At 45.4% G+C, this 12,595-nt stretch overlaps 1 protein-coding gene across 3 annotated transcripts in view; it reads right to left on the bottom strand.

The window, feature by feature from the left end:
• Positions 1 to 12,595, bottom strand: part of CCDC149 (coiled-coil domain containing 149) — a 109,557-nt gene that overhangs the window by 48,914 nt on the left and 48,048 nt on the right. For all 3 annotated transcript variants that reach the window (XM_088450612.1, XM_088450613.1, XM_088450614.1), the window contains exons 5-6: positions 5,417 to 5,533; positions 1,882 to 2,054 (exon numbers count right to left, since the gene is read on the bottom strand). In XM_088450612.1, the coding sequence (XP_088306738.1) occupies positions 1,882 to 2,054; positions 5,417 to 5,533 (290 nt within the window). The remainder of the gene's footprint in view (positions 1 to 1,881; positions 2,055 to 5,416; positions 5,534 to 12,595) is intronic.

Below are 12,595 nucleotides of genomic sequence, written 5' to 3'. Positions count from 1 at the left end.
AACCTGAGCAGCCCTCTGCTTAGCCTTGTGATGTCCATCTACCTTTCCAACCATACTGACACCCCCAGTACACAGATAAGAGGGATAAATATACTGCGTAATATCAATAGAGATGGTGCAGAAAATAAGTGTATATTAAGCCAGAGTAATCATTTAAAGAGGAGATCAGGTAAAAGAAAAGGAAATAAGGGCCTGATTCAGACCCGCTCGTGAGTGCAGAGTGCTCGCAAGCGGGTCGATGTTGGCCCAGTGCGCATGCACACGACGGAGACGGCTCCGTCGTGCGCATGCGCAAGACCCGGATAGCGACGGGCAAACCATCGCTCCGGGTCTCGTACCAAAGGGGGCGTGCTGCCGATGTTGAGTGACAGCACGCCCCCTTTGGTGGGCGGGCCGGGGGCGTGGCTGCCCAGACGGAGGCGTTTCCATGGGAACGCCTACCGTCTGAGGCCGGCCCCACTGACATCACAAGTGATGTCAGTGGGTGGACTTCTTGCTCTGTAAGAGCAAGTCGTCCACTGGGACTTGCGGCAGCGAGACCCTACCACAAGGGTTTCGTCGCAAGTCCAATGGTCTCGATGGTCTTGACCATCGCGACCATCATCCTGGCCGCTCGCACTAGCTGTGGGTGGTCACCCACAGCTATGCGAGCGTCCAGGAGGCCGCTCTAAAAATACAATAGGCGGGCACTGATTCAGAGCGAGCGCTCTAAAAGAGCGTCCGGCTCTGAATCGGGCCCTAAATCCCTAAATTGTTCACCCTATACTAACAGTAACCAAAGTGGCTCATTTACAGCAATAAAGGCAGCAATATCAGCAGCCCCTCTCCACTCTCCTTCCACAACAGATATACAGGTAGTAATATACCTCCATGCTCCTGTCCCAAAGCTCCCAGCACAGCAGGAAAACTATAAAGGAGGAGTCCTTATAAAACAGCTGGAACGCCACTTCCGGGAGCCACTGCAACTAGGATGGCGCCATCCATACTCATGAAAAGCGACTATTAAAAACATAGTACCTGGAGGGGACCTGCATACCTCAGTGCCCTCCCAAACCTACAGCGGAGAACTAGAGCCCCAGAGGCCCAATCCCAGTCATTGGTCCCTAAGCTCACCCTTCATTACCTGTGGCGAGAGTCATTAACGCTGCATCACAGGAACAGAGTCTTAGTGAAGAGTATAATAAACGGGGCCCAGCACAATCGCAGGTTTTTGGTTTCCCCCAATACACTGATCTCCAAAAGGGGGCTATGGAGCCTGCACAAACTAAGAAAAACTTAAAACTAGAAATAAAATAAAAAATCCTTGCGCTTACTCCATAAGCAACAATTAAAAAGTGGAGTTGCCTGTGGGAGGTGGGAATGATTAGAGGAGGAAAGGGCACTAGAATAAATATTTAGTGCTTACTCCTCAGCCTCCCCTCTAATCCCACAGACTACCAGTGTCCCCCACATAGGACAAAAGAGGAAATAGTATTTAGTAGTATTTATTTTTATAACGTTACCAATAGAGGAAATATTAAAAAGTATGTGATTATGCTAAATGCCAAAAAAAGTACTGTAACTTCATAAAATGGATAAAAAGAACAGTACCAGCACTTAATTAAGACGTAGATATTTGTGCAGTTACAAAATGGGAAGAACGAAAAACAAAACGGAAAAGTGATATGTTGGCTTAACAGCCCATTGCCTGTGACAACATTAACTCCCACAAACATATGTTGAAATGATTTGAGCATATGGTCAGCCATATGATTGTAGCCTTGAGTTTTTATCTCATCGTAGCTGACTCAACACTGTGATAAATACACGTCTGTCTGCAACTCGGTCATTTACTTTTACAGCTCCGGGACTCCTTAATTGCTGCTAAGATCTAAGACCCACCTGTTCTCCATGCACAGAGCATCAATGTCTATGAGCCTCTTCTCGTCACCACCTAGAACATGGTTAAGTTCCTGGTTCAGTCTCTCGGTTTTATCCTGGAAGAACAGGCGTTCCTGCTTCACGTCATAGAGCTCATCCAGCGAGGCCTGGAGGTCATGCTCCAAACCTTCAATCTGAAAAAAAAATAATTCTAGTTAATTACTTTGGCCGCCACCAATAAAAAGGGATGAGGTACCGAAAGATAAAAAGTGATGGCTCTCAAACTGCTCCCAAAGGTCTCAGAAATTGGGCTCATTTACTAAAATTGCAGGTGCAAAATCTGAACTAAGCTATAGCAACCAATCAGTTGCTTACATTGTATAAATGGCAATGAAGAGATTAAAAATGCATTTCTGATTGGTTTTGCTGTGGTTTAGAGAACATTTTGTACTTAAATGCAGTGTTAGTAATTAAGCCCTAAAGTGTGTTTCGTGTGTCACCCCACAGGTGCATGGGTGTATTAGCCTATTAGAGAAGGAACAGGCTACTTTGTTACAATGCCCACCCCCCTCACCAGTCAGTTCAGCATGGATCATAGAAGCTAAAATCCTGCACTCAACGGGCTGGCGCTGGACCCCAATACTGTAGGACAGTAGATTCCCATGCTGTGGTCAGGCCTGTCCAACCTGGCTGGCGCCGTAGTTAGCTATTGGTGGGATAGGGAAGGTGTTACACTACTTTTTTTCTATAATATAGCAAGCAAATATACAAATATACAAGATCAACATAAGAAAATTAATTATCATTTAACAACAATAATTTTCTTTTACGTTTATGGGCCTCTCGCTAAATAGTGTCAGCTAATGGTGGGTGTAATAGTAAAAGGAGCCACCAAAAACATTACCAAATGAGGGACATTTTATTTCCTTCCCAGATATTTATCCTAGTATAGAGAAAGACCTGCTGGTCTACCACCGCCCCTTCATTTTAACGTTAAATTAAAAAAACAAAAAAGACAAGGGATTCAGTTATTTTAAGCTGCATATATTTAGATTAGGGTAAAAACGGATATTTTATTATCTACCATACTTATGAAAAGTCTCTGCAGTTTGTGGGGAAACACAGATCTGCACCAGCACTGCGGCTGGAGGTTGGGAAGTTGGGGGAAGTTGGGAGTGCATTGCAAAACCATGAATTATTAGGCAGAACAAGAGATACTGAACAGAGATAAAGGAGCACGAGTGGGCGCACGGCCCTTTTTACACTGCAAAATTCGACTTAAATTGGTAGCGCAGTGATAAGCTTTCATACAATCGTTTCCACTCTGTGAGAGGACAACAAGAGGTTAAATAAAAATGGATAGAATTTCAATGAACACAAAATTTGCTTCTTGTCATTGCTAAATTATGCATGAAAAGGATTCCGACACATGACACAATTTAAATCCGATCTGCTATTTCAATCGTGTTTAAATATTTATTTGGTAAAACTATGTATTGCCAAATAATATCAGAGATTCCCAAACTGCACCATTACAGTCCAGGTTTTAAGAATATCCATGCTTGAGCACAGGTAAGTTAGGGCCAGGTTCATTATGGATCGCAAACAAACAAAAATGGCAGCTGCTCAATCAATCTAGCAGTACTAATCAGGTGCATGAAAGGGAGGGGTCAGACTAAGTAGGAAAAGGAGGGGGATTTAACCCCCTATTGTACCTCAGCACACTGAATAATACCTGCAACAATATATGAAGACTATATGGTCATAGAAATTCAGAGATATTAGTTGCATGCATTTGCAAATACATGGGAGACTGCTGGGCCACGTCACGGCTTCTCTGTTACCAGCAGTCCCTAACACTAAGGGTTCACGTCCGGGGCGCAGTGCACCCCAAAAAACGTCCAGCCCAGGACCCCCCCAGGGCATCACACGAAAATGGAAAAAGAGTGACAGTGCAGTGTAAAGTATAGCTGTGTGTGAGTAATCATTAAGTGTGGAATGAGAGGTTAAAATATATGTGAAAAAATACATGAATAATAAACAAACATAAAAGGTGATGTGAAAAGCAACTATGTGTATTAAGTGGTGATGCCTTGAGGAGGCCCAGCCAGACCAGTCCCGGGTTTCCCTACGCCCAAACGCTCACCCCAAATGTAAAATATACCAATTATAAGGCCTCATGATAAAGGCACATATATAATTTTGTCAAATGTAAGGCCTCATGATAAAGGCACATACATAAATGCATCCAAATTGAGAGCCAGCTTACCTGGGAGTCACCCCTGGGAACTCCAACTAGCACTACTAGAACCAGCATGCCCTACTAATGCTGGCTCCTTCATGCAACTCATAACAAACAAACAAAAATGGCAGCTGCTCAATCAATCTAGCAGTACTAATCAGGTGCATGAAAGGGAGGGGTCAGACTAAGTAGGAAATAATTGGTATATTTTACATTTGGGGTGAGCGTTTGGGCGTAGGGCCCCCGGGACTGGTCTGGCTGGGCCTCCTCAGGGCATCACCACTTAATACACATAGTTGCTTTTCACATCACCTTTTATGTTTGTTTATTATTCATGTATTTTTTCACATATATTTTAACCTCTCATTCCACACTTAATGATTACTCACACACAGCTATACTTTACACTGCACTGTCACTCTTTTTCCATTTTCGTGTGATGCCCTGGGGGGGTCCTGGGCTGGACGTTTTTTGGGGTGCACTGCGCCCCGGACGTGAACCCCTTAGTGTTAGGGACTGCTGGTAACAGAAAAGCCGTGACGTGGCCCAGCACCCTCCCATGTATTTGCAAATGCATGCAACTAATATCTCTGAATTTCTATGACCATATAGTCTTCATATATTGTTGCAGGTATTATTCAGTGTGCTGAGGTACAATAGGGGGTTAAATCCCCCTCCTTTTCCTACTCATTATGGATCGCAACTGTGATTAAGCACGCAGTCTCACTGCGATAGTTTGCTAATTCACTGCGATCGCTATGCCGTCACAGCACTACATAAGGACGCCCACCTTACCTTACATTACACACATCAGTAATGTTTAGCAAGACTGCGAAACCATTGGTAACATCGAGTACCATCGTAGCCTCACTCACACAAGCGCTCACCTTACTCGGGAAAGGCTAACCTCGTCGCACGCTATCAGGCCTCAGGCTGTGTACGGTATCGCAGTGGAGAATTTATGTATGCCCATGCAACGGTGTTCAAACGCACTGGCACGCCTGCGTTTCTACGACCCCCCCCCCCCCAAACGGTACTTCCTGTCAATCACTCTGCGATGGGTCTGCATAGTCACTGATCGCAGTGGCCGGTTTGCACACAAGCACTGCGATGCATACACAGAACGCAACAATCGACCAATTGCGTGCGTAATTGCAGTTGCGATCGGTTATTAATCAGGCCCTTAAATAGCACCTCAGTCAATTTGATTTAACCATCTGGGCTCAAACATGGATATCCTTAAAACCTGGCTATAATGCGGAGTTTGGGAACCTCTGCCTTATATGTATATGAATTGTAAACCTCCAAAATTACCTGCTCCCTTGCTTTCTCCAATTGCAGCACAAGGTCTTCACGTTCGTGGGGTGCAAAATGGCGGGCTCCGACTTCCTCATCCCCAACTCTCTGCTTGGCAATGGTCATTCTTAGTAGCTGAGGACAAGACAGAAGCACATGATTATAGCACTGTGCACTTGTAACGAAGAGAATTAGTGTGACAGCATTCTGTGGACCATAAAACCCCAAGCTGCACACCCTGTGGTGAATAAAATAATTCATGCTGTTTTATTTGTTTCAAACAATCAGGTACAGGATAATTGTACAGTTTCTCCAACTATGGGGCATATTCAATTAGACACGAAAAGTCGGAAAGGTTTCGCCTGCTGTACTTTTCCCCGCATTCGCGTGTTTTGGAGGTGAAAACTTTTTGCACGCGGCGCCGCTTTTCGCCCTATTCAATTCCAAAGGACGCGAAAACGAATTGGGGTGTTCTTCAATTTCTTTTGGGATTTCTTTGATGCAGGTACCCTTTGGGGACCTGTCCCAATGGTGCAGGGTGGTTTCCCCACCTTTGCACCCCAAAACTGCAATTCTGCACTTTTTTCTGCCTGGTTTCATAGGCAAATCTTTTTCGCCTACGCCAATGCTTTGACTTTCCACGTAGGCGAAAAGTCTTTGGAATTGAATACAGGGATAAGTTTTCACCTGGCGAAATGACATCACCGGCGAAACTTTTTTGCGTCTAATTGAATATGCCCCTATTTGTGCTAAGTGGAAGGCCGTACTCCTATCTCTCCTCTCCCGCAAACTTGTCTCGGTTATTTATTCCAATTTATTGCACAAAATGGATGATTTAGCACTGCAGAATCCTAGAGTTAAATAGGAGGTAGATTTAGGCATATTGGACGATGACGATTGGGCATTGTTTCTGGGTTCTCCCCGAGTGTCCACATCTTCTGCTTGGTTTTAACAGATTCAACTTTATATTCTGCATAGGGCGTACTGGCCCCCTGTGCGTCTGGTTATATTAAAGAGATTGAACTCATGCCCTAAATGTGGTGCTTCATACTTGTGGCACTTATTGCAGTCCTGCAGTTTGATTTCTTCTTTTTGGGCTCACAAGGTACAGGGATAAGCCTTCTTCTGTTGCTCACGAGCATATGTATTTTTGGATTGCACCTCAAGAATTGCTTAAATCACTATTTTCAGCTTTATGTTAACGGTCTTTTGACACTGTCCACGGTTTGGATTGCCAGTTGTTGGATGGCTCCCAAAGCTCCCACTATACACAGCTGAGTGATATGGCTCATTCTACAATTGATCATGAGCAAAAGTGCCCTCATACAGATGAGTCCTCATACATCTAGCCTCCTTTCATGTTAAGCAGCCCGTCTAGTCGCGCCATGTTGTGGCGTGACTCGGTAGCGCAGAGCGTCTTCTTTTCAGACTTTTAGTTTTAACTTCAAATGCGTCTTATACGCACAGTCGACAAGCAGCTTATGCCGATTAAAATGACATGCAGCATGCATATATTATGTGTGCAACTGCGGGTGTATCTGCATGCAAAATGCTACGTTACAGTGTCATCGACTAACGTAGCATTTTGCATGCAGCTACACCCACAGTTGCACACAGAACATAGGCATGCTGCATGTCATTTTAATCAGCAAAAAGCTGCTTGTGCCACCTATTTGCATCACTGTGCAAATAAGACGCCTTTGAAGGTAAAAAGTCACACGAAAAGACGTTCTGCGCTACCAAGTCACATGGCGCTCCCGCGTTATGTGTAGCGCACGGAGGATAGATGTATGTGGACACATCTGTAAATTTGACAGTTTGAGCCTTATGGCTAAATTCTAGATAAGCTTAAGAGAGTGAACCCTCCGCAATTTAGGCTATAAGTAGGGCCCATGGGTGCTCAGGTTCCATTGTGCTCTTTTATGTATCTTCTGTGATGCCAATGTGGTTCTGTTGCAAAATATATGTATTTTAGTTCTCAGTATATCTGTCACGCTTTGTGCGCTGATGTGATAGCCTTGTGTATTTTCTACGACTTAGGCAGCTTATTTATTTTGTTTTTTTTAATTGATGTTATGCTGGGTACACACTTGGTGATATAGATCGCTCATTATAATAATGAGCAATATATCCTGAGTGCATCAGTGGGTGTGTACACCGATATTTCTGTAATCTACATAGTTCAAAGACATGTCAGGTCGGCCCTGCAGCACAGTCTGTACACCGATATCGCTGTAATCTACATAGTTCAAAGACATGTCAGGTCGGCCCTGCAGCACAGTCAATGTCAATATAGCTGAAAGATATACCAGCACATCTGCTTGTGTGTATGGGTGACCCGTCGATGGCCCGTACACTGGCTGCTGGGGCCGCCAACACCAACATCTCAATTAGGCAGGCAAATCTACAGTAAATGCCCGTCCAGTTGTGATGTCAGCACAGGCATATCGAGCAGTCGATTGGCAAGTGTGTGTGCTTACCATGGCTGCTCAATGGAGTGGCAGTTCTGTGGGTGAAAACCCTTGTTAATAAAAGAAGTCAGCGGAGAGGAGAATGGCCAGACTGGTTCAAGCTGACAGGAAGGAGACAGGAAGGAGACAGTAACTCAAAATGACCATGTGTTACACCAGTGGCATGGAGAAGAGGATATCTGTAGTCACAGTACATCTTACCGGACTTTGAAGTGGATGTGCCACATCAGTTTCCATACCTGTCAGCTAAATACAGGTAACTGAGGCTGCTGGGGGCACAGGTTCACACAAACTGGAGAGTCATTTTAAAATGTTGACTTGTATGATGGATCTCACATTCAAAATTGTATCGTAAAAGGAGCGTGGCCTGGACGGGCTGGATGTAGGACGTTAACTCCATAGCTCCTGGGCCCCAATATCCTGAATAGCCATCCTTACTACTCTACCCGGTCCCTGGCACTCTCTCGCTGCCGCATATATACCTCTACAGTCTACAGGAGTTCTGTGGCTTAACTGTGCTCCCTGACTCTTGTGCTGCAGGCGCTGAAGATTTCGCTCTGCAGCCTCTCCTGGCCGCTGGCGCCATTTTGGATCCGGCCCCAATGTCTCCTGGGGCTCCTGGCCCCGGCGTTCACTGCAGCTGGCTCCCGATTGGCCTTCTGGGTAGAAGGACCCTGTCCAGGCCATTTTGCAGTCCTCCGGGGGAGCTCCTGCGGACCCGCAATTCCCGCGGCCGCCATCTTGGATTTCAGCCAGAGTGTTTGCTGACCTTCTGGCTCCAGGGCTGAATATTTCTGCCTGCAGGTCACTTCCATGGGTAACTGTGGGTGAATACCCTTCTCCACAAAGTGCTGGGACATCTGTGGAACCTGACTTCCGGACCCGGCCACCATTTTGGAGTACTGCCCTGCATCAGGGGGGGCCTGAGGGAAACTTGTCACTGCTCCCTGCTTTTTTGTGTACCCCAGAGTAAATGCGGAGCTGCTGCGGAGCCTGCTGCTGTGCCTGGCCCCACTGAATGCAACAACATATTACTGCTGTTCTCCATCCTTGCACAGCCCTCCCCCTTCTGTTTTCTAATTGCTGGCTGCTTCCCTGCACTCTCTGATTCCCCTCTGCCTGATGCCTCTGCCTGCTGGATTCTGAGCTGATGAAGTGGGGGTTTTGACATTCCTGATCACTGCTGTTCCTGCCCTACACATTTATATTTGTGAAACTTTCATTTATCCGTCACGATATGCAGACAATGCGAGAGCGTGCTGGTGAGGCAGAGACCCGCATTTCTACTTTTTTAGATGTCACTTCTCTGGTTGCAGGTCGGCTTTTGGAAATTGAGTCACAGATGGTGGCCTGTCACACTAAAATCTCAGATATTGAGGGCCAATTCCGCAGAAACAACGTCCGATTTGTTGGTTTGCCTGAGAAGGCGGAGGGCTCAGATCCAGAGACATTTCTTGAAAAATAGTTGGTGGACACCTTTGGCAGGGAGGATTTCACTGCCCAATTTGCAGTGGAAAGGGCGCAGAGTGTTGCTACCAGGGCTCTTCCTCCTGGTGGTCCCCCACGCACTTTTACTCGCCAAGATCCTGCATTTCAAAGACAGAGATGCGATCCTTTGTCTGGCACAACTACGTGGTCCTTTGGAATATAATTGAAATCGAGTGGCTGTGCTCCCGGACTTTTCTATGAATGTGCAAACTTCTAGATCTCAAATTTGTTCAGGTTAAACGTCGCCTCCGTGATTTGGGCCTTTCCTATGCCATGTTGTTTCCTGCCTGTCTGCGTGTGATGGCTGATGGTCAATCCCATTACTTTGATTCTCACAATGAGGGTGCAACGTGGATGGAGCTCAGTGGACGTGGCGGTGATGCTCCTCCAGACTGACCTGGATTACTTGTCTCATGAGATGTGCTTGTTTTTGAGTGTTCATTTTTTTCATTGGAGTCTATTGTAATACTATATTTTTGGATACTACTAGTCTGATTTTTTTTTGTTCTACTGCACTCTCTAAATTGCTATTATGTTGAGGTATTTATGTTATATTGCGACCTTTAGGGCTGCTATCCTTGGGCCTGGACGATACTTCACCTTATGGCCAAGGTAAGACTTCCTCCCCCTCTCTTACCCCTAAAATTAACTAGGGTTTGTTAGTTTTTCTAGATATTTAGTTCTGGGGTTTGTAGGTTAGGGATTCATGTATACCAGGTTGGCATGAGTATACAGGGTGGGGTTCCTTTTGAGGTTATTGTGTGGGATTTTATTTTAAGTCTATATTCTTTGCTAATGTTATGTTTCTATCAGAATCATAATGTTTTAACTATATTTTTGGACCTTATTTTGTTTTTGTTTTTTTGCTGTTTGCCGTGCCTCGCTGGGTGCCTCCATATATGACGTTTGAGTTGTAGGTCTCTCCTCTCCCTCATGGTGTGTGGCTGACCCCATGATGTCTAATAGTTTAAGTCCCCCTCTTCAAGTACTCTCATGGAATGTCCAGGGCCTCAATGACAATGTTAAGTGCTCCCTGGTCTTGAATCAGATAAAAAAAAAAAGGCTCATGCAGATATTATATGTTTGATGGAAACGCATCTGGTGAGAAGGAAAGTCTTGGCTCTGCGTAAACCCTGGGTGGACTGGGCCGACCGACCACTCCATGTATTCCAGGGGAGTGTCAGTCCTTGTCCGTAGATCCCTTGGTTTTGTGCTTGATGAGGTTAGTATTGACCCATTGGGAAGATATGTCTTTATCTAGACATCTATTCACTCCTCCCCACTCTATATTGTTGCTGTTTATAATCCCCCCCCCCCCCCTATACTAGTGTGGTCCTGAAGAAGTCTGCTGAATTTATATCTTTGTCCACTGATAAGCCGATTATTTGTGTTGGGGATTTCAATAATGTGTTACACTCTACTTTGGATAGGTGGTGTGAGAGAGTTCAGTTGTCTCTGGTCCCTCCTCCCATTCTTTTTCCAGTTTAGTGGATGAGCTTGGGTTGGTGGACATCTGGAGGGTTCGGCATACTCACCTGGCATGGCAGTCTTGTTTTTCGGCCTCACATCACTATTTTTCTAGGACAGACCTTGCACTGATATCTGGGAGGCTGGTCCCGCAGGGTGTTGAGGTGGAAAACCGGTCTTGTGGCGTTTCAGATCTTGCCCCTTTGCTGTTGGCTATGGATAATGCTGCTCCGCGAGGTCACTCCTTTTGGAAATTCAATCCTTTCTGGCTCACATTACATGGGTGCTGACTCGGAATTGAAGTCCCAATGGTATGATTCTTCTGAGAATACTGGTTCTGTTTCCCCTGATAGTTTGTGGGATGCTCTTAAGGTAGTCCTGAGGGGTCCTTTAATTGGGAGGGTGATAAGTATCAAAACTTTTTATAGAAAAAAGGAAGTGGAATTGGAAAGTCACTGTCAACTACTTGAGCAGCATTATTGCTCTGATGGCTCTACTATTGCTAGATCCTCCTATATGGAAGCAGCTAAAATATGATCAGATTTCCATTTAGATAAGTCTAGAAGAGGTTTACGATTTGGTAAACATAGTCAGTATGTAGACTCCGATAAATCTGGAGCTTTTTTGGCTTATTTTACCAGGGAGGTTCGGCCTACTACAGTTATAGCTCAAATTCTCTTGATCCTGTCTCTTATCGTCCAATTTCTCTAATTTCAACAGATATTAAAATGCTGGCACTTAGGATTAATAGGGCGATTGGTGAGGTGGTACATCCCGACCAGACAGGTTTAATGCCAGGAAAATCTACCTCACAGAATCTTAGGACATTGTACTCTACTTTGCAGCTAACAGATTCTGTGGATGATGGTGTTGTGGTGGCGTCCTTGGGCACTGCCAGGGCTTTTGATTCTGCGGAGTGGTATTATCTTTGGGAGGGAACCTAAATTTATAGCCTGGGTTAAATTACTGTTACGATCCTCTAGCAATTGCTAGGACCGAGATGGAGGTGTTGGAGATACGTGGGACATCGAAGAACAGTCACAAGAAGTATAGTTAAATCATGGCAGTTTACTAAATAAATTATATGATGGACCAGTGAAAACACAACATGTCAATGGTGCAATAAGGAGCTGAAACCATAGGACAGTCAATAGAATATACTGTAGGTTTACAGTCCAAACTAAAGTTGTTAAATGGCCAGGAGGCCTAGTAGACAGCAATGCTTGAAACGTGGTGAAGAAGCAGGATTGCTGGAGGGCCTAGCAGACAGCAATGCTTGAAACCTGGTATAGAAGCAGGATTGCAGTATGACCTGGAGGGCCTAGCAGACAGAAATGCTTGAAACCTGGTGTAGAAGCAGGATTGCTGTATGGCCAGGAGGGCCTAGTAGACCTCGGTGCTTGAAACGTGGTGTTGAAGCAGGATTGCTGTATGGCCTGAAGGGCCTAGTAGACAGCGTAGCTAGAAACGTGGTTTAGAAGCAGGATAGCTGTATGGCCTGGAGGGCTTAGTAGACAGCGATGCTTGAACCGTGGTATAGAAGCAGGATAGCTGTATGGCCTGGAGGCTCTGTAGACAGCGATGCTTGAACCGTGGTATAGAAGCAGGATAGCTGTATGGCCTGGAGGGGCCTGCAGACAGCGTTACTTGAAACGTGGTATAGAAGCAGGATAGCTGTATGGCCTGGAGGGCTCTGTAGACAGCGATGCTTGAACCGTGGTATAGAAGCAGGATAGCGTATGGCCTGGAGGGGCCTGCAGACAGCGTTACT

The sequence above is a fragment of the Taudactylus pleione genome, unplaced genomic scaffold, assembly GCF_031769625.1.
Source record: "Taudactylus pleione unplaced genomic scaffold, aTauple2 ptg000520l, whole genome shotgun sequence".
NCBI classification, from domain to species: domain Eukaryota; kingdom Metazoa; phylum Chordata; class Amphibia; order Anura; family Myobatrachidae; genus Taudactylus; species Taudactylus pleione.
The sequence above is the reverse complement of the archived record's forward strand: the minus strand, read 5'-3'. Positions and strand labels throughout refer to the sequence as shown.